Source organism: Caretta caretta, chromosome 1, assembly GCF_965140235.1.
Source record: "Caretta caretta isolate rCarCar2 chromosome 1, rCarCar1.hap1, whole genome shotgun sequence".
NCBI classification, from domain to species: domain Eukaryota; kingdom Metazoa; phylum Chordata; order Testudines; family Cheloniidae; genus Caretta; species Caretta caretta.
In genome coordinates this window covers 74,320,076-74,342,598 of record NC_134206.1, presented here as the reverse complement: position 1 = coordinate 74,342,598, position 22,523 = coordinate 74,320,076, and the positions used below count along the sequence as shown (strand labels likewise).

Genomic DNA, 22,523 nt, shown 5'->3' with positions numbered 1-22,523 from the left:
AATTCCTGATCTTGCCATTTAAAAAGACAGCAGCAGATGCAATACAGACCAGTGAAGTACAGGACATATGCCCAGTGGCTTAAAATTATTGATTGTCATAACTGTGATACTTTGTGGAAGAGAGAGAGTTTTCAGAAAGTGGAAGAAAGGGGTTCCTCGGATACATTAGTTGTTATGTTATTACAAGAGTGAGGGGCAACATGGAAAAAGTTTCAAAATGGAGAGTGGCTAATAGAGAGAGAGAGAGACAGAGCATGCAGGAGAGAAGCTTGAGCAGAGTGTAGGGAGCATCGTGGAGTGCAGGAGGAGAGGAGGGCAGAGATGTAGGTGGGAGCAGAGTTATGGAAAGTACTTACAGGTTAGCAGAAATTTGGACATTGGTGAAAGAAAATTCAGAAGCAGAAGAGAGATATGGCCAGTGGGAAAAAGAAGATGACCTTTGCATTTGCCTTTTGGAGAAGAGTAAGCAGTTACCTTATTTGAGCTAGGAAATAGCTAGAGCATACAGTGGTGTGCTGGCTGAAGGAAGGAAAGGCACATTTTGGACAGTGTAAATAAACAGGCAACAGGATTTTAAAACAGCCTGGATGAAATGGAGAATAGGAAAGAGGGGCCAGAGATGACCCCCAGATTGTGAGCCTGTGGGGAGAATATTAATGTTGTTAACAGCAATGAAGAAGTGAGTTCAGTGGACAGGATTTTGCTGGAAGATGCTAAACTCGCATTGTGGTGATGATGAGCTGTCCAAAGAAACAGGATGCAAATGGACAGATAATGGAGAGGTGGGTAGCTAGAGAAACTAGACTGGGCAGGTGGCTAAAAGTCAGGGATGGAGAATTAGGCTTTGTCTACATGCAGAAGTTACCCCAGTTTAATTTAAATTATTTAATCTGATTTAGTTAAACTGGTGCAAAAAATTTATACTGCTTTAAGCTTAAGTCAAACCAAGCTAAACATGATTTAAACCAAAATAAGTTTCCACACAGCCTTTCCACTCTTTAATTAAATTGGTTCAAAATCAAATCTTAAGATAAATGGCTGCAATTTTCCTGTGTAGACAAACCCTGAGCCTCAAAGACAAAGAGGTATCTGGGTACCCAGTGAGAAAGAGCATATATAGGGAGAGATGGAATGGGTCAAGGATGGAACTCTGTTCAACTATGACAAGAGAGAAGGACACAAATTGATGACGAATACTCTTCTCTCCCCTAAAGCATACAACGGGGAACTGATCACTGAGGTTAGAGAACAGGGGTAGATTAATACAAAGTTCCTGAATACTTGGAATGGAATCTTCTAGTCAGATGGGGCCTGGCTGTAACCTGAGTAAGTTAGATTTAGAGTAGTTGGTGCAACACAGCATTCAGCTGGCTGCTGACTGTTTCTGCCTCCCTTGAGAGTAAAGTCAAGGGCTCAAGGGTGGGAGGGAGAGTAAATACTAGTGGGGTTGGAGGACGTGTCTGTCTGGGAGAGCTGAAATTGTGATTGATGTGGGCTCCATTTAAACTTGATCCATCCAATGAAAGGGAAATCCGTAGAGAACAGAGCCACAGTGAGCAAAAGGAGAGGAGGATGAGCCAGTGACCGATTTTCCAACACAGCAGGAAGATCAAGAGCAATGAGAATGGGAAGGCCATTGACTTTGAAAGTTTTTTCAAGGTAGGGATGACAAAGGCTTTTTGGATGAGATGGGTAACTGAGAAAAACTGATGGTAAAAGAAGAGGAAGCAAAAAGAACACTTGAAAGGACTACATGGAGCTAGGAAGGCATAGGCATTGAGGGGAGGAAGAAAGGAGGCCCAAGCTCCCAAGCCCATTATAAATGATTTCTGAAACTAAGGGCTGTGCCTACCTTTGCAAGGATGAGGAATGCATGGATGAGTGTAAAAGGAGCCTGTGTTTCTGACCTATACTCCTTTCTCACTCAGGGCTTGATCCTGTGCCAACTGAAGTCAATGAAAAGAGCTTTCAGTGGAGGATCAGGTTTCACACAGGGGTCAGGCACAATGGTACTCACCTGAGTTCAAGGACCACTCAAGCATAGCTGCTTCTGTTAGCCTGTCCAGAGAGGGTGGAGAGCAGTAAGAAAGGTGCAGAATGTTTCTGAGTTGAGAACTGTTCTCCTACTTTTTACAGGGCTTTAAAAAGGGCAGTGTTGAATCTTGAGAATCCCACATTTTCCTGCATCTTTGGTAATTGTCCAAGCAGCACTGAAGCAGAATCATCCCTCAATAGAGTAATAGTGGTGCTGCTTGTATTGGCACTGTGATGATAAATGAGAGGAGATCAAAAAAGGAAGTGCTGGTAAGGAGAGAGAGAGAGACAAAAAGGGGAGAGTGGCCATTCCTTACTTTATATACCTTTACAATATTACTGTTTGGTCTTCTCTCCAAAATAAATAGCTGTTATTCTTTCAAATCTCTCTTCATATGGAAATATTCTTGTGCTTCCAGTTATTTTCATTGCCTCTCTGGATTTTTTAAAAAAATTCTTCTTTTTTGAGACAAAGTAACCAGAACTGAACAGAGTATTTAAGGTTCCACAAATCTATCTATCTATATATGTATGTATATACAGGCATTCTTTTCATTATTGTTCTTTAACCATTTTAGTACTCTGAATTTTCCATCCCTTTATTCATTCTGTTCTGTTTCTTTTTTGACTACTTTTATACGCCGAACAGATTTTTTTTAGGTGATAAATCTGAGGAACTGTCCCAGATTGAGGTGAAGTAGAGGAGGTCTTGGAGCAAATTTATAAATTAAACAGTAATAAGTCACCAGGACCAGATGGTATTCATCCAGGAGTTCTGAAGTGTGGAAAATTGCCGGTACAATTATGATGCATTCTGTGCTTCCTCTTCTTTGGGGTGGGGGTGGGGTTCAGGACGCAGTTTCCTGCCCCTGAACTAGGGTATCCAATGTCCCACGAGTAACCCAGAGAAGGGTAGTGGAGAGGGAGGGATCCGGGCCCGGCCTCTACTCCGGGTCCCAGCCCAGGGGCCCTAGGGATAGTGGTAAACCACTTGAACTATTCTTCCTTCCCATGGGCTACTTCCCTCTCCTGCTCTTCAGCTTGTGGGGCTTCCTGCCCTCTCTCTCTGCACAAGCTGGGTGTCTCTTTACCTAGGGTCTTGGTCTTCTAGCCAGCCACAGCACTTCTCCAAACTCTCCTCTATTTCAACTCTTCCAAATTGCTCTCTGCTCCAACTCCTCCTGGTCTGATTGAAGCAGGTGTGTGTGTGGGGGAAGTGCAGGGGTATCGTGTCTGGCTTCAGGTGGTCTAATTGGCTTCAGGTGCTTTAATTGGCTTCAGGTGCTTTAATTAGTCTACAGCAAACTTTCTTCCCTCTACAGCGAATAAGGCTCCCTTCTAGTACACTCCTGCTGCCCTCTGGCCATGCTGTATCACTGAAGGAACTCAAATATGGGATTGCAGAACTACTAACTGTGGTATGTAACCTATTGCTTAAATCAGCTTCTGTACCAGATGACTGGTGAATAGCTAATGTGACACTAATTTTAAGAGACACCAGAGGTGATGCTGGAAGTTGTAGTAAAGAACAGAATTATCAGACACATAGGTAAACATGCTATGTTGGGCAAGGGTCAACACATTTTTTGCAAAGGGAAATAATACCTCAACAATCTATTAGAATTCTTTGAGGGTGTCAACAAGCATATGGACAAGAATAATCCAGTTGGTATATAGTCTTACTCCTGGGGGAATTCTGCGCAAAAAAACCCCACAATTCTGCACACAATTTTTTAAAATTCTGCAAAATTCTGCACATTTTATTTGTCAAATAAATGTGGAAGCTCCAGCATGGCATTGGGAAGCACAGGCCACTGACTGCACAGAGATGGGAGATCACTGTGCAGCTTCCCCTGGGTCACGGACTCAGGGGTGAGGTTGCACCCACCCAGACACAGCACAAGGACTAGGCCTGCCCCAGAAACACCCAGAGGCCTGCCCCGCCATGCCAAGTGCACCAGGTGTGGGCAGGTAGGCTCAGCAAGGCAGGATCCAAGTATAGAGGGGTGGTGTCTGGGTGTGGGGGAGGATATTGCTTGGTAGGGTGGTCTGGGGGATTCAGTGTTGGCATAGGCACTGACATCGTGGGTGATCCGGGGCTGGAGCACCCATAGGGAAAAATTAGTGGGTGCTCTGCACCCACCAGCAGCCAAACTCCCCACCCTGCCTCACCTCCTCCTCCGCCTCCTCCCCTGAGCACGCCGTGTCCCTACTTCTCTGCCTACCTCCCAGTGCTTGCTGCTGCCAAACAGCTGTAGCAAGCTCCAGGAGGGATGGGGGAGAAGTAGGAATGTGGCACACTCAGGGGAGGAGGCGGGGAACAGGTGGGGCTGGGGTGAGAATTTGGGGAAGGTGTCGGAATAGGGGCAGGGAGGGGTGGAGTTGGGGCGGGGACTTTGGGGGAGGGTTGGAATGGGGGCAGGAGGACACAGGGCAGGGTGGAGTTGGGGCAGGGCCTGGGGCAGAGGCGGGTCAAGCACCCACCGGCGCCAACAGAAGTCGGCACCTATGAGTGTTGGGGTCCAGATGCTGGGGGAGCGGGGCTTGGGACAGTGAGGATCTGGGTGCAGTTGGCTCATCGGGGTAGTCCAGGTGCAGGGGGAGTGCAGCTCGTCCGGGGGAGGAGGGGCGGGGTTCTGGGTGCGGGGTTGGGGTGAGGCTCAGTGGGAGGCTCTGGGTATAAGGGGGTCTGGATGCACGGGGGTTGGGCAGATGGGGGAGCAGCTCCCTGTACAGTGATCCCTCCCTCTGCAGCTGGAGAGTGATGAGCGCAGGAAGCACAAGGGGTGACAGAGTTAGTTTGAAGAGCTTCCTACAGCCGGGAGAGAAATCTGGGGGTGGGTCTGACACAGCCCTGGATGCTGTGCAGGGGAAGAGGAAGTTCTGTCTTCTCCAGCCCAGCTGGGACTAGCAGCTGAGCCTGGCCCAGGGTAGGAGCCACCAGCCGCGTATTCCCCAGTCCTGCCCTCTGCCCCACAGTGATTTCCTTCTCTGCTGACTGCCCTGGCCACCTGAAACATACTGCTGAGGAGGGTTACGTGACCACTCTTGTGGCTTCCCTTTGCTTCCCTGTCCAAAAGTCAATTTTCTGCAGGGAAAGCAAAGAAATCAGTGGGGGGACATAAATTCTGCATGTGCAGCAGTGCAGAATTCCACCAGGAGTATAATAGTGTACTTGGACTTTCAGAAACCCTTTGACAAGGTCCTATATCAAAGGCTTGTAAGCAAAGTGAGTAGTCATGGAATAAGATGGAAGGTCCTCTCATGGATCAACAACTGTTTAAAAGATAGGAAACAAAGGGGAGGAATAAATGGTCAGATTTCACAGTGGAGAATGGAAAAAAGCAGGATCCCTCAAGATCTGTACTGGGACCAGTGCTGTTCAACATATTAATAAGTGATCTGGAAAGGAGGTAAACTGTGAGGTGGCAAAGTCTGCAGATGGTACAAAATCACTCCAGATAGTTAACTCCATTCTTATGTTCTTAATACCACTGAGTAGTTTCAGTTAATTTAGAACCTACATAAGTATAAAAGTAGTTCACATGATTTCTTCCCATGTGTATTACCTCACTCTTGTCTACACTGAATTTTATCTTCTATTGTGTTTCTTAATCACCTAGCCTTGCTCAGTCTTTCTGAAGTTACTCCCAGTCTTCTAAAATCTTGATTAACCTGCATCAGTTTGAATGTGAGTTTTAAAGATCCTATTAATAAATTAAATGGTTTATAATTTTTTGTTTTGTTTTGAGGATGGCAAAGTAGTATCAAAGGTTCATTCAAAATACAAAAGTTCAGCAGAGGTGCCATAAGCAGTTCTGTCTCTTGTAGCTTATGGGAAATGAATTACAGTGAAAATACCCATTCATAACAAGAAAATGTAAAGTCAAATAGGCCCCAAGTTTTTAATATTTAATTTTCTGCATTATAAAGCAGACTCTTCTTCTCTGCCTCCCCATAAAGGCAGAAATGGATAGGATTAATTAAACATTAAATCATAATTCTTCCTAAAAGAAAAGTTCTTGCTGGTCACATTTGATATAATTTATTCCCAAGGTGATCTTTCCCACATTTGATTTTTTCCCCCATCTTTGGTTTAAAAATAATTTATAATAAGGAAATAAGCATTGTGCTATCCTATTATTCCTTTATCTTTTTCCTGGGGGAAAAAGGGTATTATTTAGTAAATTTTTCTTTAATTAAATACATGATTTGCAGACTGATTCCATAGTGGAAATGTTTTATTAGATTCAGTTCAGCCATTGATTTGGAAATGGGTACAGACAGTCATTCTGTGGAAGTAGGTTTCAGAGTAGCAGCCGTGTTAGTCTGTATCCGTAAAAAGAAAAAGAGTACTTGTGGCACCTTAGAGACTAACACATTTATTTGAGCATAAGCTTTCGTGAGCTACAGCTCACTTCATCGGATGCACACAGTGGAAAATATAGTGGGGAGATTTTATATACACAGAGAACATGAAACAATGGGTGTTACCATACAGACTGTAACAAGAGTGATCAGGAAAGGATATTACCAGCAGGAGAGCGAGGGGGGAGAAGGGGGAACCTTTTGTAGAGATAATCAAGGTGGGCCATTTCCATCACTTTACAAGAACAGTAGGAGGGGAAATAAACAAGGGGAACTAGTTTTACTTTGTGTAATGACACATCCACTCCCAGTCTTTATTCAAGCCTAAGTTAATTGTATCCAGTTTGCAAATTAATTCCAATTCAGCAGTCCCTTTTTGAAGTTTATTTGTTGAAGAATTGCCACTTTTAGGTCTGTAATGGAGTGACCAAAGAGACTGAAGTGTTCTCCAACTGGTTTTTGAATGTTATAATTCTTGACGTCTGATTTGTGTCCATTTATTCTTTTACGTAGAGACTGTCCAGTTTGGCCAATGTACATGGCAGAGGGGCATTGCTGGCACATGATGGCATATATCACATTGGTAGATGTGCAGGTGAACGAGCCTCTGATAGTGTGGCTGATGTGATTAGCCCCTCTGATGGTGTCCCCTGAATAGATATGTGGACACAGTTGGCGATGGGCTTTGTTGCAAGGATAGGTTCCTTGGTTAGCGTTTTTGTTGTGTGGTGTGTGGTTGCTGGTAAGTATTTGCTTCAGGTTGGGGGCCTGATTGTAAGCAAGGACTGGCCTGTCTCCCAGGATCTGTGAGAGTGATGGGTCATCTTTCAGGATAGGTTGTAGATCCTTGATGATGCGTTGGAGAGGTTTGAGTTGGGGGCTGAAGGTGATGGCTAGTGGCATTCTTTCCACTGTATGCATCCGATGAAGTGAGCTGTAGCTCACAAAAGCTTATGCTCTAATAAATTTGTTAGTCTCTAAGGTGCCACAAATACTCCTTTTCTTTTTACAGAAAGAGACTGACAGATACAGACTACACGGTTAGGTTAGTAGGTAGGTTACTGGGTTCCTAAGCCCTAGGGAAGGAGCAGATTACACTCTAGACCAGTGGTTTTCAAACTGTGTGTCATGACCCAGTACTGGGTTGCGGAATGTAAGGCACTGGGTTGCAGTGGCTATGGTCAGCACCGCCAACTGGGCCATTAAAAGTCCTGTTGGTGGTGCTGCCCGGCTAAGGCAGGCTCGTCCTTACCTGTTCTGACACCACATTGCACCCTGGAAGCAGCCAGCAGCAGGTCCAGCTCCTAGGCCACGGGGCTCCACACGCTGCCCCTGCCCCGAGCACCGGCTTCCCGACAAATGGGAGCTGTGGGGGAGATGCCCGCGGGCGAGAGCTGCGCGGAGCTGCTGGCGCACTTCTGCCTAGGAGCTGGACCTGCTGCTGGCCACTGACCAGGAGTCTCCCAAGGTAAGCCCGCACCCCAACTCCACGCCCCAATCCCCAGCCCTGACCCCCCAAACCCCTCATCCCTGGCCCCATCCCACAGCCTGCACCCCCCAGCTGACCCCCTCCCGCACCCCAGCCCCCTGAGCAAACCCAGAGCTCCTTCCCACACCCTGAACCCCTCATTCCCAGCCCTCACCCTGCAGCCCTCATCCCCGCACCCCAACCCTCTGCCCCAGCCCTGAGCCCCTCCCACACCCCAAACCCCTCATCCCCAGCTTCATTGGGTCATGGGAATCAACAATTTTCTTCAACTGGGTCACCAGAAAAAAAGTTTGAAAACCACTGCTCTAGACTGTTTGCCTTCTAGAGAAGGGAAGGAAGCCAAAGGAAGAGCCACTCCCACTTTTAGCTAATCATATGCAATGTCAAGATGGTGCTATTTCCTTCATTGGCATATTGCAATGGGCTGGTAGGATAAGGGAAAAAGAAACATTTGAAGGGAAAATGTTAAACTTGGATGGAGCAAAACTGTTGACTAAAAACGAAAAAAATATACAACATATATCTATATAATCGCTGCTACCCTACAGTCTCTTGAATAGTATAAATATAAATCATAATTACTTTAATGATGGAGCATAAATGTTTGAAACTGCAAACATGCTTATCATGAACTTACTGTATTCTTTTGTTCTTCAATCTCTTGCTCTGTTATTTGCTATGTGATGACATATCATGTGTGCTCCTCAGGTCTATAAAAAAAAAAAAAGCTGCACAGGTATTCCAGTTGACAATATAAACATAGCAGCAGAGATGATAAATCATGATTAATGCCATGTTTCCACAAATTATCCTCACAGAACTGTAAAATTAAAAAAAGGTTCATTGCAGTTTGTGATATGGGCACGTCCAAAAGGAAAATTAGTTGCCCTCAGTCAGCTAGAAAGCAGTAGATTGGTCAGTGTCGCTCTTAATTTTGAGAACATACATAACTATAGCAGACAGGCTAAAAATTTACTTACTCATGGCCCTTTGTGAAAATGCAGAGGAGTTCTATAAATCACTAAGCTCAGCATTAGTCAGTCCCTTTTGAACAATATCTAGAATCTCCAGCACTTCTCATCCTTCTCACAGTGGTACATTGTTTCAGCCTATGCCATGGCACCTGTGGAATCCTAAGGAAATTCAAGAGAGGAAGAGAGAGACCTCCCACTGTTCAGTTATATAGAACCCCTGACTGACAACAAGTATCTATCAACTATCTCCTCTTTCTAAATTGGAACCAAAAGAGGAATTGACAATAAATGATGGACGCTTGGGATGTAAATGTTAGTGGCAGAGGTAGTGGAAAGGAGAGAGTAGCCCACTGAGTGCTATGAATAAGAAAATTCCATCTAAGGGAGATCATTGTGGCTCTCAACTGCCATAATTTTGATTAACCTTGCTGTGTTTCAGCACAGGGTCATTCTATCCTGTTGATACCCTTCCTTTGAGATGTCAGTCACATTTCAATAACTTTCAGTATGGGCTTGTAAGGTCTCTTCATTGACTTTGAATGAGGCAGGTTGCTTATGAATGCAGCTTGAAGTGTCACTCACATATTCTTGCATTGCATTATCTTTGATTGGCGTGTCTGGAGTTCTGGAAAAATTTCAGAATATCCAACTGCCCCTGTTTTGGCAGTGCAGTTCCTCCACTTTTTATTTTTTTTAATGTCTTCCACTCTTATGAAGATAATGAGTTTTGATAGTGCTTCATTTCAATGTTAAAAAAGCACAGAAGAGAGTTAACTTGAAGGTGTAGCTTCTCAGGTCTTCTGTTTGTCTGAAGTTAAGTTCCCCACAAGCCTGCAGGGCTACAATTCCACTAATGGAATGCATTAGCTGTCACATGCCAAGTCAGTACAACAACAACCTAATTACTGTGATGACAATTCCTATGTGATCTTCTCCTTGGCAAAAGAAGAATCGTTAACAGGATCATATAGTATTTAGTTTGGTCTAAAAATATGATGCGTTAATGATAATAGAGAAAAACAAGTCCAAGAAAGGGCCTAAACGTGACTCCCACTAATTTTAGCCTTCATGGTAGATTTTTGGCTGCCTTGCATGGTTTCATAGGGTTAAGCCCAAAGCAGGTTGAATGAGGTAAACCCATTTCTAGTTTTGCAGTTGTTATGATTAGCAACAGACTCCATAGTTGTTTTTGTGGAAGTTTCATTGTGCAGCAAATGTGTGTCCCAGGACAGTGTTTGTTCTAAGGCAATATTATTCAGTAATCGGATTTACAATATAGTGTTCCAGTTGTAATCTAAGAGTTGTTCCATTAATTTTAAACAAAATAAATATTTCTCTGACACAGCTACTTGAGGTTTATCATCTCATTTTGAGGAGTGCCCTAGCTCACATAAACAGACATTTTCCCTCTTCCAGTGTTAGCAGAAAATGCAAGAGTTTGTGGTGAAGGAGTGGGGAACTGTATAATGTAAAATACTTCATCTCACTCAGAGGCAGAAAAATAAATAAGAGGAGTTTCTGTTCTTTTAGCTACTGTGGTAACTTGTCTGCTCAATGTGAAGGAAAGAAAGGAGTATATTATTGTAAGTAGCTGAAGCCTAGGAGTGAAAAACCAAAGTAAAATCCCTATTATAAGCTTAGTCCTGTAAAACCAGAGAAAGGAGAAGACATTATGAAGTCCATTAGGGAGCTTACTTTTCTAATCTAACTAAGGTGGGAGTCTTCAGATACTGGGGGGTGTCAGTACAGCCTCCTAAGAACTATACATAAATACTGTTGATGGAGTTGCCGTTAACTTTCAGTGCCGTTAACTTTGAACTAATCAGTTAACGTCTGTGTGCCTCAGTTTCCCCACTAATTAGATCTACCACGCAGGAGTTTTGTGAGTCTTGTTTAACTATTGTTTGTGAAGGCTTTGAGATCCTGAGCTAAAAATGCACATAACTGCAAATTTTTCCAGTATTAGCCAAGACAAAGATTTCTCTGATTGTAAACAGTAGCTTCTTCCTCTGACACGTTTCTTATTTTCCTGGTGAATGCTATATTTTATTTGCAGCAACTAATGGTATTAGAATTACCCTCAATATATTTTCTTTGTGTTTTTTTGAAAAATAAAGGGCCTACACTGAAAAAAACAAAACAAAATCCAAACCAGTCCTGAGATATGTGTGCAATTGTGTATGTGCATTGGCTTGCCGGTTATCATGATTATATATGAAGACGGAACGGTTGCATTCATAAATGGCTGGATGCCTAGCTAGCAATTATCATATGTTATCTCATACAATCACAGTAATTTCATGTGAATCTGAGACCTCTTTTTTAATTAATGAAAAGTCCCAATATAGTACTATCACCTTTACCTGAGTGTTTCTTTAAGTCAGCTTATATGTGGCTTCTGCTATGTGAGAAATAAATTTTAAATTATAATGAAAGTTTTCTGGCTAGATAATAACATTATGAGCCTCATTAGTATGAGAGTCATTAGGAAGCTCAAGAAGTATCATTTTTTTAAAATGTACTGAAAACCATTGATATACTGACCTCATTCTCCATTCACCTGTCTTGAAAACTAACGGAGCTGTAAAAAGAAAATGTGTATTTCCCAGTGGAAAATCAAGAGTAAAAGACAGAGCTGTGACATGATTTCAGACAGTGCATTGTGAGGGTCATTGTCTAGTTGCTGAGAAGCATATAAATGTCACTAGAACTGATTGTGGGAGCCCTTTTATGTAAAACCATAGGTCATATTTAACCAGCATAATCTAATGTGTAATGAAAGCCTCATGAGAGGGGAAGAAAATCTAGATTTACATACTGAGCTCTGGGTAGGAACTGTTATTAGCATTCTCTTAATTGTTCAGCATTCTCTCCAGATAGAGCTATTATTTCCCCTAGAGCCTTACACTTGGAATCATAGAATCTTGTCTGAAGAATCAGAGAAGATACGAACAGGTAGGAGAAAGATGGAAGTAGGCATTTAGTCGTCCCCACTCCCAATGCTGTTCATTCCTTACAGTGCTATATTTTCTAGTACCTTGTTCAATCCTGTTTTAAATGTCCCCAGTCATGTGGCTCCAACCACTTCTGTGGGGAGATTGCTTCACAATCTAACAGACCTGGCATCGTTAGGAAATGTTTCATGATATCCTGCCTAAGGACTCTACTGTGTTTTTTACAGTAGGACTTCAGTAATGGGGCAGTGGAGCTGTACTGCACAGTGGCAGTGGGAAGAACCGTACTGCCTACAGGGAGCTGAAGCAGGCAGAATGCCGTCTGGGCACGGTGGGGAGCATGCTTAGGAGTAGCTCTTAAACTTTCTGTTCAGATATGCAATATGAACTGCTCCAATTATTGCTCTCTGAACTGTAACCCTTGTGTAGGAGTTGGAGACCTTGGCCACACCTCCATTCCCTCAAGCCACGCCCCTGTGGGAGAAGCCTCTGGCCATTCTAGCCCATTTTAATGCAGCACTTCCATTCTAGCTGCCCCCTGAGCAAGTAAAGTCTGGATATGGGCTCCCTGCCCCTCTCCTCTTAGTTGAAATCATGTTGCGGAAGCCAGAATCTACTGTTATCTTTTCTTAATTTTATTCCACTTTGCTTAGCTATATAAGCCACATAAGTATGTACCACCCTAAACAATTTATTTCCCTAAAACATTAGGCCACACTTTTATGTTATAAAAGAGGGCTTTGCTGGGTTGTCTTAAATGAATTGGAATGGTAGGGCGCTGTGTCAGAAGTGCATTCACCTAACATTAATTCTTATGTAGCGCCTTACATTCAAGAAACTTAAAACGTTTCACAAATTTAACTGAATATCTCCCAACACCCATGAGATACAGAATGGTAGAGAGCAACACCACCATTATTCAGCTGTGCATGTGGGACAGAATGTAAAGAAGGATACTATAAATTATGGTATGGAGTTACTGTTAAGGTTCCTCCCCCACTCTGAACTCTAGGGTACAAATGTGGGGACCTGCATGAAAAACCTCCTAAGCTTATCTTTACCAACTTAGGTCAAAACTTCCCCAAGGTACAAAATATTCCACCCGTTGTCCTTGGATTGGCCGCTACCACCACCAAACAAATACTGGTTACTGGGAAAGAGCTGTTTGGAAATGTCTTTCCCCCCAAAATACTTCCCAAAACCTTGCACCCCACTTCCTGGACAAGGTTTGGTAAAGAGCCTCACCAATTTGCTTAGGTGACTACAGACCCAGACCCTTGGATCTGAGAACAATGAAAAAGCATTCAGTTTTCTTACAAGAAGACTTTTAATAGAAATAGAAGTAAAGAAATCACCTCTGTAAAATCAGGATGGTAGATACCTTACAGGGTAATTAGATTCAAAACATAGAGAAACCCTCTAGGCAAAACCTTAAATTACAAAAAAGATAGACAGAAATAGTTATTCTATTCAGCACAATTCTTTTCTCAGCCATTTAAAGAAATCATAATCTAACGCATACCTAGCTAGATTACTTACTAAAAGTTCTAAGACTCCATTCCTGTTCTATCCCCGGCAAAGACAGCATAAAGACAGACAGAGACCCCTTGTTTCTCTCCCTCCTCTCAGCTTTTGAAAGTATCTTGTCTCCTCATTGGTCATTTTGGTCAAGTGCCAGCGAGGTTACCTTTAGCTTCTTAACCCTTTACAGGTGAGAGGAGTTTTCCCCTGGCCAGGAGGGATTTCAAAGGGGTTTACCCTTCCCTTTATATTTATGACAGTTACGAAAAGTACCAAAGTTTCTCAGGACTTAGTTTTAAGTCTTATTGGAAGTTGATACAAAAATCCCCATTGGCAAGATGCAATGGGGATCCAGCTACTTATCTTATGTAGCCCCTATTACCATAGTACAGTGGTACCCAAACTTCTTTGCTCATGCCCCCCCCTCCTTACCTGGGAGCCGGGGTGGGGAGCTGGGGCTGGGAGCAGGGCCAGAGCTGTGGTTAGGAGCTGGGGCCAGGAGTAGGGATGCTGTAGGGCTATGGGATCATGGCCATGGCTGGGGACTGTGGTTGGAAATGGGGCCGAATGCTGGAAGCCAGGGACTGGGAGTGAGGCTGCGGTTGGGGGCCAGGGCCAGGAGCGGGGCCAGGAAACAGAGCTGGGAGCAGAGAGGGGCTGCGAGGCACTCCATCCCTGCTCCCCGTGGGGGCTGACCCTGGCATGCCATGTCCCCCAGAACGTTCCTCCATGTCCCCGCCTGTGAGGTAAGGAAATGTTATCAATTCCCACTTTAAAACTGCAAAATTGAGGCACAGAGAGACTCAGGCCTTGTCTACACTACAGGGAAAAGTTGATCTAAGCTACACAATTTGAGTTACGTGAATAATGTAACTCAAATCGACGTAGCTTAGATCTACTTACCGTGGGGTCCACACTTTGTGATGTCGATGGGAGAACTGTCCCATCAACTCCCCTTACTCTTCTCGATCAGGTGGAGTACAGGAGTTGACGGGAGAGCAATCAGCGGTCGATTTAGCGGGTCTTCACTAGATCCACTAAATCGATGGCCAATGCATCGATAGCTGCAGCGTCAATCCTCTGGTAAGTGTAGACAAGCCCTAAGGGAAAATGTATTTTAATATATTTAGATGCATAAAGTTGCAGATGGGCATCTAGTGGGATTTTCAAAAGTGCTTTGGACGTTTCCCATGCAGTTCCTTACCTAGCCTGACTCTGCTTAGATGGTGGCTGTAAGAAGTACAATGAGGGAAAGTATACTTTCTTTGAGTGATTTGATATGGGTTTGAAGTGGAAATAAAGGCATGTGCCGCTCAAAATATCTAAATTGTAGAAAATAACTTCAAATTCCATAACCATATTATCAGCTATTACTTCTGCTTCTTCACACACGCATGCCCCTTGGCAAAGTAGGTCTATGAACCACCCAGTGTTTGGAAAACATTGTAACAATTTATTTGAATTCTGGGTGGAGTATTAGAACCAAATTCAACGATGGCACTTTCAGTATCAAGAGTGATTGTTTTGGTCTTTGTGAATGTAATCAGACTCATTGTAACTTGAATGTATTTTTTGTGCTTTATTTTTCTATAGCCACCCACAAAGAAGTTAGAAATAAAATAGAAAATAAATGAGAAGGGGTCACTGACACACCGTGAGGTTCACATCTCAGTAACCCATTCAGTTTACAAGTGTTCTATGTTAGTTTCAATTTTCATTCACAACATACAGAATATGGGTTTTCCATCTGTGCACAGTCAGTAGAATGGAGTGTGTATTTTGCTTCTGTATTACATATCATATATTTGGGTCCATAATAATAAAATAACTATTTATTAGGATTTTTATGTAATAAGTAGCACCTTTTGAAGTCTCACTTTTCAGCTCTTTTAATTATACAGGGTAAGTGCTTTTAATTTTTTTTATGAAAAAATCAGCACGTTTGAGTTACTCGTATTTGAAAAATAGCTTGTGCAATAGCTATTTTCATAATTCATTTTTACTGCATATTTTGTACATACACAAATTCCCATTGATTGTGTTAGGAAATTAGGTACTTAGGAGAGTTGGAATTTGACCTATGATGTTTCCATTGTTGTATTGTTAGTATAGTTCACGTGGATAGAAACTAGGAAATACAAACTTCTGTTATCATACAGTGTTCTTACACTATGTATTTAGCAGACTATGAGAGTTTGTCCTACTTACTGTTCTGCTACCAGGACAGACTTTTAATTAAAAGGAAAGTTAGCTATTTTTGAACCTCCCATTCTCCCTTACACAGAAAAGGCTAACCTAAATGGAAGCTCCATACTACCGAAGAAGAAATCAAGACAAGTTAAAACTGTATTAAGCTTGTGTTAATTTTCCTCCCTGTGGGTCTGGAAGGGTTAGTAGCCGGAGGGGACTGCTTGATGTCCTGCTTTATAATCCCATTTCTGGCCAACCTTTTTCAGCTATATGGCACTCGTGGAAACTTCTCTATGGAAGGGCTTCAGCAGGGTAGATTCAAAAGCCAAGGGAAATTCTTCTAAGACTAGAGGAATACTCCTCTTCTCGGGGGGCAAAGCTCCCTTCTATGTGCAGGGGAGCATGATCCTGATTTAATAAAAATCCAAATCTGAATATGAAAGTCTACAGTAGGTAGTAGCAGCTGAAACTAAATTTTCTTTTTTTCATGGGTTTAGGTTAGACCCTTATGTACCGAGCACCTTGTTAAGAATCTACTGTTTTCAAGTCACAGAAGGATAAGGTACCTGTCCACTGGAGTTGCTTGCACAGAGATAACAAAAAGCAAGACACAAAACATCCTGGGGCACTCAGATGGACATTCTGCCACAAAGGGGCTTGAGATTTTGTTGTTGTTGCTGATTAGTAGAAGCAACATTTTTTACTGTTGTGTCATTGTGATTGTTCAGTTAGCAGAATCATTGTGTTTGGAGGAGGGATTTGGGATTCGAAAGCATATTGTTCATGCTAAACAAACAGTAAATAATAATGAGATTGTAGTGTTTTAAGAAGGTCATTAGTATTTATATATAGTTTTATAGACAAGACAAACAATTAGGGGTTATTAAAAGTAGTTTGGTTCATGAGGCTGGCTCCCATCTGCACAACTCCTTTTGAGTCATTCACGGCCAGATGAAATAAAAACTTAAACCTCAATTCAGCTGTTATAAATGGAGCCGCAGATCTGTTAACACGAATCATTGTACCGTGCGGAGCATCTTTGACTTCAGTGGTGTTTTGCATACACACAGTTGACTGTACTTACAGATTGCAGGACTGAAGTCTAGAAGGGAACATTACAAGCCTTCTCAAACTGTGTAATTTTGGGTCCAGATGTAAACTTCCTGGCTTTGGCCCATCTCTAAGTAGAAATATATTCGAATTTCCATCTCATGACAGACATAATGACCACCTAAATCTTGTATTTTGCAGCCAAAAAAGCACTGCTGAAAAGGGATTCTGTTTTTTCCTAATATGGTCTAAACCAGTGGTTCTCAAACTTTTTTTTTTTTGCGGATCACTTGAAAATTGCTGAGGGTCTCGGCAGACCACTTAATGATCTTTCCAAATGTTGTTTGTCCCGTTAGCTAACTATTGTAAAGCACTTTGGATAAAAATGATATATTAAAAAAAACTTAATAATAATTAACATTTTTTGTTCTACGGAGAAAAGCACACAACTCATATTTTAGTATCAGTAGTCTTACCTTTCTAATGTGATGGATGTGCCCTCTCTCCCCCACCAAGGCAGCCACCAAGCTAGACTGGGAAGGAAGGGGGTCTCTCCCTCTCTCCCCCACCACGATAGCCCCCAAGCTGGGGTTGGGAAGAAGGGGGGGGTATCTCCCCCACCACAGCAGCCACAGGGCTGAGGCTGGGAAGGAAAGCCGTCTCTCCCCAGCAGCCGCAGCTCTGGTGCTGGGGAGAGTCCCCTCTTTCCCTGGGTGCCGCAGCCCTGCATGTCCCAAATTCCCCCCACCCCCAATTCTCACCCCACTTCCCCCACCCACCTACCTTCTATTCCCCCCAAGACCACCACATCACCTTACATGTGTGTCTTCTCCAGAGTCCAGGCACCTAATTAGTGGAGCTATGCCTGCACGGCTTCACTAATTAGGAGAGTGGCCCTTCATTCTCTTGCGTGCAAACTATCCGTGGACCACCAGAATGGAGTGGTCCACGGACCACAGTTTGAGAACCTCTGGTGTAAACATTATCCTACAAATCTTTGTGCTTAAATTCAGTGTTATAAACCACCTGCTACTGCAGAGGAACTGTTTTAAATCCCTAAGAACAACCAAATTAATAATTATATGATGCATGCCAGGTCATGTTGCTCTTTCCTGACTAAATAAACTAATTTATATATGTTGCTTGTACTACATTTGGATTCTGCCCCTAGTAAATTGTGGTGACATCCAGAAAATTACTCATTAGGAAAAGGTATTTAGAAAAAATGAGCTGTAGTTTGAAGGAGCAAATGTGCTATGAATCTCAATTTTTATGAGTTTGATGTAATTTCTGTTGTCGGTTCTGGTCCATCTTGCCCGGAACATTTCTTCTTAACTGGGTTGCTGAACAACATGTTTCTCCACATAGCAAGGGACTTTGAAGAAGTCTGCTCCCCTTGGCTTTAAAGATTAAGTAAAAAAAGCACATTTTCCTCACTAGAAAAGTCTTTCTGAAACAAAAGAAGAAATGCTGAGGACCCATTTTTAATGAAAAACTGTTAAACATAACAAAGATCCAGTGTACCATATGGCAATTATGCCAAAAGATTGAATTTATTATCAAATAAAACTGTTGGCTTGTAAATTTCACAGTTTCCTCTTTTCACAACCAGTGTGTTTGTAGAGGTTTTCTGTAGGGTTAGTTGCCAGACTTCTGCAAAAACAACAGTTTGTCCTTGTCACAGGAGGTGTTAGGAAATCAAATCCAACTGAAGCAGCGAATGAAATTACAGATTAGTTCTGTCCCAGCTGCATGACATGTGCCAAAAGCTGATTTTCCATAAAGAAATGTAAGGCAATGAACATAAAATTCTATTTGCTCTATTATGAGAAGGTTTTCCCCTGTTATGGTCTTTTATAATTTTCTCTGATACTTAATCTTTCTGAAAAATCCCAGTTCATTCTCACCATAGTTAAAGGTGATTCAAGTGTCTTTCTTGAAAGGTTTTCTTATAACAATTTTAGTTGGATTACTAAACAGCTCCAGTGAAAAATGTTGAGCCAGATTCTCAGATGGTAAAAATCAGCATAACTGGATCATTTTACACCAGCTGCAGATCTGGGCTGTTGTGCATTTGTGGAATAATGTTCTTTTTCTAACAATATATTGTAGACTCTGGAGTATTTTAACCATTTGTGTTACAGAATTTTCTTCAGAAATTTTCTCCAGCATCTTCTGGTCTGAGGGAGTCGCCCAGGGGATACTTGTATTCTTTTTAGTTCTGAGAATGATTTCTAATCTTTTTTTAAACATAGCTGACAGTTTTATGACACCTATCCCCTTTTTAATCTATGATCTTAATTAGGTCACATTAAGGAAAGTGCTTCCTCTCTTCTCCCCCCGCCCACTGCCCTGTGTAGCCATTCATCTATGAAAGTGGAAGTTGATATTATTGCCTCAGATAAGATATGCTCTCTGAAGTTTAGAGTCTCTGAGGCAGTTAACAAGTGTAATTTCATAGCATGCATACTTAGACAACATTCATTGAGAGCTTTCAATGTAGCTTGCATTCACACCATAAAATTATACTTTCTTATGCAGCCATTTGTCGAACGAACTTTAAATGAGTGATCAGTGATGCTTATTACATTCAAATTCTATTGCCAGAAAGTGGGGGGGGGTCAGAGATGTGAGACCCCCTCATTTTCACTAGGGTATGAAGTGCGAGTTTCACAATTAAACTGGCAAAGAGCCTTGAGGCGTGAAAGGGAATCCTTCAGTAAGGACAATGGTGCTTTTCTTTGGCAGTAGGAAAAGATACAAGAGAACACAATTAAGCTCCCTACTCCTGCATTGAATGGCTTAATTCAGCTTTGCTCGTTCACCGGTATTTTACTCCTATGCATGGCATGGAGAGGAATACAGGAAAACTAATCCACAGAAGCCCTCTTCACAAAGACAGCTCACTTATCTATAACCTGTCAAATTTGCCACTAATTACTGTCAGCATAATAAACCTTCTACAAATGTGTCCAGACACTTTGTTCTTTAGATCACTTTCATTATTGGAGGACATCTTTAAATCTCTCCCACTCTTTCATTCCCCTTCTAATTTGCCTTCTTTGGCATCTAATGTAAGAGAAATAGGATAATATGAAGTTGTGAATAATGTTTTGGGCGAGTTCATGTTGATATAGAATTTCCCTGAGAGGAACATTAATAATGAGTTGGCACAACATGTTTGCTATGGTGGGTTTGATGCCTTGATTGCATTTCCTTGGTGCATTCATTGTTGCTTTGGGGAAAGTTTGGATGTTGGGTTCAATGGACCATATAATTTTGAATTAACCTCTTTTTTTCCTAATCATGACTATACTGGTTTTTACAGCCTGTTCTTCCTTGGTTCTTTTTTAAGAGGGGGGAGAACAAGAGATGTTCAAGTATTTCAGATTCTGAGATAGGTATGGAGTAAGAGAAATATTCATAAGGAAACTTTGTTTCAAAAGAATTTCTTCGGTTTCTTTTCCCATAAGAATTCCCCACATTGTTTCTACCATAAAATATTCACTGCAGTCCCCAGGAGTGAAGGATGAAAACCATTAGTATTACATTCAGATGTGGCAGTTTCAGTTATACATCCCTGTGTTTGGTGAACGCTTATGATGAATTTGAGAGGCTCCCCTGGATGATTTTCAAGAGTCTTATTAAACACTATCAGGAGCCCTATTTTAGATAAATGCATCATTTTCCTGGAAGTTCTAATTAAATAATGTAATTTACAAGATGGAGATTAGAGAGAGAGAGAGAGAGGCTTTCCTTGATTCGTGGTTGCTATGTTCAAGGAATATTCTGGTTGTAAGGAACTATTTAGTCAACTAGAAATTTTGCTTTGGGGGTCATGCATCAGAGAATCAATCTGAACTTTGCACTGTTTCCAAAACTTAAAATGCTTATTATTTGTGTGTGTGTGTGTGAGGGTGGCAGTGAGGGGGATGGGGGAAAGAGGTGGAGGAGAGAGGGAAAGAGAGTGGTGGTGATTGAGTTTCTTCATCACTGCATTGGTGTCAGAGTGGCAGCAAAGACAGGATATCCCTGGCAGGAGAGAGCATAAGTAGTATTATAGATAGTGAACATGTACTAGGGCAATGAAGGAGTCACGTTGGGACAGGACAGGGAATTAGCAAACTTTGTTTCAAAATAACAGGATTTGTATGTAACATAATAATAATTGACATTTGTAAAGTGACTTCCATCTGAGATTCTCAGAGCATTTTTCTAACATTAACTATGCCTTACAACAGGGATCTGCAACCTTTGGCACACGGCCAGCACATCCCTCAGCCCGTGCCACTTCCCACAGCCCCCATTGGCCTGGAGCGGCGAACCGTAGCCAGTGGGAGCTGTGATCGGCCAAACCTGCGGACGCGGCAGGTAAAACAAACCACCCCGGCCTGCCAGGGGGCTTACCCTGGTGGGCTGTGGGCCACAGGTTGCCGATCCCGCCTTACAAAAGCCATGTGCATTAGGTACAGTTACACTCATATTATAGGTAAACTCGGGCACAGAGGTTAAAGAGACACTATCGGTTTAAAAATTATACATTTTTGAAAACACACAGATTTCTTTACCGACTGTTGGTACCACTTGGTTTATTATAATGGAAAGAATTTTAAAAATTAAATTTATTTTTCATCATTTAGGCTCAGCTATGTGTTTATTCTGTCCATTTTACTCTATTTGAATAACAAAAATGAAAATGAAGAGTTTAACATTAGGTAGTTTAATTCACTGGCAGACATACACTAGCACAGAGATGGGCAAACTACGGCCTGCGGGCCACATCCGGCCCGTAGGACCATCCTGCCTGTCCCTTGAGCTCCCTGCCAGGGAGACTAGCCCCCAGCCCCTCCCCTGTTGTCCCCCCTCCCCCACAGCCACGCCGCCGTGCAGGGAGCACTCTGGGCAGCGCAGCAGCATGTCTGGCTTCAGCTGGGCAGCGTGTCTGTCAGACATGCTGCTCTGAGTGGCATGGTAAGGGGGCCGGGGCCAGGGAGCAGGGGGGGTTGGATAGGGGAAGGGGGTTCAGGGAGGGGTCGGTCAGGGTACAAGGAGCAGGGTGGTTGAATGGGTCGGGGATTCTGAGGGGTGCAGTCAGCGGCTGGGAAGTGGGAGGGGCGGATGGGGGTGGGGGGCCAGGCTGTGTGGGGAGGCGCAGCCTTCCCTACCCAGCCCTCCATACAGTTTTGCAACCCCAGTGTTGCCCTCAGTCCAAAAAGTTTGCCCACCCCTACACTAGCACCAGACTGCAATATTTAGGTTGAAATACTACCAGGGAATCTTTGAAACCACATGAGCTTTTAATTGAATTTAAAAAAAAAAACTGACAAAATATGTTTAATAGTTAATCTTGTCATTTATTTTAAGCAGATATAGGTTTAAGGTGTTCGGGGGGAGAGAATTAATCTAATAGCAAGTCAGTGGAAAACTCTGAGTCTTCTCATCTAAGCACGAAACATGATTGTGGAAGTTTAATAATGCTATGTTTGTAATTTACAGCTTTGCAAGTGCAATGAAGGCAGTGGGTGTCTTTCCATTGACTTCAATGGGCTTTGGATTAGAACCAAAATTAGGATTGATGAAGTAAACCTTTGGGACATTCTATCTGTGTCTCTGGCTTGCACTAAATAACTTAGGGTAGATTTGTTTGCACTTGGAAATGGTTTAACTGAACTGGTGTTGTCCACAGCTTAGTTCTTAGTCAGGACAGGGATGAACCGTGATCATCACCAGTTCAGCAAAATCATTTCAACAATCAGTAGTCAATAATTTGTTTGATTTCTAGTGTAGATACGGTTTAAGAGCAGTGCTGCTGAAATCCAAGTCTGTTCTCTCTTTGTTCAATTCACTCCAGTAAGCAAATAGGACTTGCTTTTTTTCCCCTAAAGCTGAGTTTCTTGCTAAAATTTCCCACCATTTTTACGACTGTTTCAGCTGCATTGTTGA

General features: G+C 42.6%; 1 protein-coding gene across 6 annotated transcripts in view; it reads left to right on the top strand.

Moving 5' to 3' along the window:
• The window catches only part of PCDH9 (protocadherin 9), a 912,396-nt gene that overhangs the window by 103,370 nt on the left and 786,503 nt on the right, over window positions 1–22,523 (top strand). Inside the window, exon 3 of one of the 6 annotated variants that reach the window (XM_075128892.1) lies at window positions 3,357–3,452. The exons of the other annotated variants lie outside the window; for them this stretch is intronic. Within the exon in view, the coding sequence (XP_074984993.1) occupies window positions 3,357–3,452 (96 nt within the window). The remainder of the gene's footprint in view (window positions 1–3,356; window positions 3,453–22,523) is intronic. 6 annotated transcript variants of the gene reach the window in all.